The 1816-nt window shown below is 59.9% G+C and overlaps 1 protein-coding gene across 1 annotated transcript; it reads right to left on the reverse strand.

The window, feature by feature from the left end:
• Window positions 1-107: 107 nt before the first annotated feature.
• On the reverse strand, window positions 108-1612 carry ENH_00040040 (protein serine/threonine phosphatase, putative / sortilin; the record flags this gene model as incomplete). Its single annotated transcript, XM_013580720.1, has 4 exons — window positions 108-266; window positions 755-889; window positions 1101-1351; window positions 1558-1612. Coding segments are annotated over 4 exons (600 nt in total), but the record flags the coding sequence as incomplete, so codon positions are not given.
• Between the last annotated feature and the right edge of the window lie 204 nt (window positions 1613-1816).

Below are 1816 nucleotides of genomic sequence, written 5' to 3' on the forward strand. Positions count from 1 at the left end.
AGCCAGCTAGCTACCTGTACACCCACCCCCCCCTCCCACCCCCAGCTAGCTAGCCACCCCCACAGCTAGCTAGCTAGCTAGCTAGCTAGCTAGCTAGCTGGACCCACCTGGGGAGTCTGGGGCACCTGGGGCACCTTGAGGGGCCGCGTGAGTTGGCGCAGCTGCGCCAAAGAGTGGACGGCGGCGCCGAGGCCGCCGTGGACGCAGAAAATGCGGCCGTCGACGAGCGCGGCCAGCGGCAGCCACTCGAAGGCCGCGTTGAAGGACTGCGAACACGATCCCACACGATCCCACACGATCCCACACGATCCCACACGATCCCACACGATCCCACACGATCCCACACGATCCCACGCGATCCCACACGATCCCACACGATCCCACACGATCACAGCACGATCCCAGACGATCCCAGACGATCCCAGACGATCCCAGCACGATCCGACTCGATCCCACACGATCCCACACGATCCCACACGATCCCACACGATCCCACACGATCCCACTCGATCCCAGCGAGCCAACTCGATCCCACAGCCGCCACACACGCTCCCCACAAACAAAACACGACCCCACACGATCCCGGGATCGAGATCGACCCCACACGACCCCACACGATCCCACACGATCCCACACGATCCCAGAAGATCCCAGACGATCCCATACGATCCCACACGACCCCACACGACCCCACACGATCCCACACGATCCCAGACGATCCCAGACGATCCCAGACGATCCCAGAAGACAGTACCTGCCAGCAAGAGTTGGCGGCCAGCGGGTCTTCGCGGAGGCGCCGCCGGCACTCCGCCTGAAAGCCGTAAAGGGCGTTTATTGCGGGGTCTTCGTGGTTGCCCCGCAGCAGGTGCACCTGCTGCGGGTACTTCACCTGCAAAACCCTAAACCCTAAACCCTAAACCCTAAACCCTAAACCCTAAACCCTAACCCGGAGCCCGGAGACTAGGGCAAGCGGGCGCGGCGGGCGGCAACGAGCTCCGAGCAAGGCGCCTTCGGCCGGAAACGCGCGCGGAAAGAGACCCCCAAACCCTAAACCCTAAACCCTAAACCCTAAACCCTAAACCCTAAACCCTAAACCCTACTTTGAGGGCGAAAAGGAGGCAAATGATCTCCAAAGAGTGACTCCCCCGGTCCACATAATCCCCCAAGAAAAGATAATCCGTAGAGTCAATGTCCCCGCAGGGGCGGGGGGGGGCCCCCGGGGCCCCGGGGGCCCCCAGGGGGCCCCTGCTGCTGCTGTGGTACTCTTCTGCTTCTTCTTCGGCCACAGGCATTTTATAAAGATGAAATAAACGCATTAAGTCGTAGTACTGGCCGTGGATGTCCCCGTATACTGCAGCCAAACCCTAAACCCTAAACCCTAAACCCTAAACCCTAAACCCTAGTAACTGGCCGTACGGGAGTGACGTGAGGCAGCAACACACTGCTGCAGTGGAGACAGCAGCAGCCATGTGACGGAACTCTGAGGTCTTAGCTCGCGTCTCGACAAGCAATTAGGGTTTAGGGTTTAGGGTTTAGGGTTGAGGGTTTGGGGCCCACTCTTTATGGGAGCGCGCAGGTCGAGGACTATGTCCTCTTCCTTGAAAATATCCATCACCTGCAAACGCAAACCCTAAACCCTAAACCCTAAACCACCTAAACCCTAAACTCCAAGCCCAGCCGGGAAACCTGGCCAGCCCACGCACTGACAACAGAAGCAGCAACTCCGACACAATCACCAGCAGCACCAGCAGCAGCAGCAGCAGCAGCAGCAGCAGCAGCAGCAGCAGCAGCAGCAGCAGCAGCAGCAGCAGCAGCA

Source organism: Eimeria necatrix, genomic scaffold (genome assembly GCF_000499385.1).
Source record: "Eimeria necatrix Houghton genomic scaffold, Enh_scaff2949, whole genome shotgun sequence".
Taxonomy (NCBI): domain Eukaryota; phylum Apicomplexa; class Conoidasida; order Eucoccidiorida; family Eimeriidae; genus Eimeria; species Eimeria necatrix.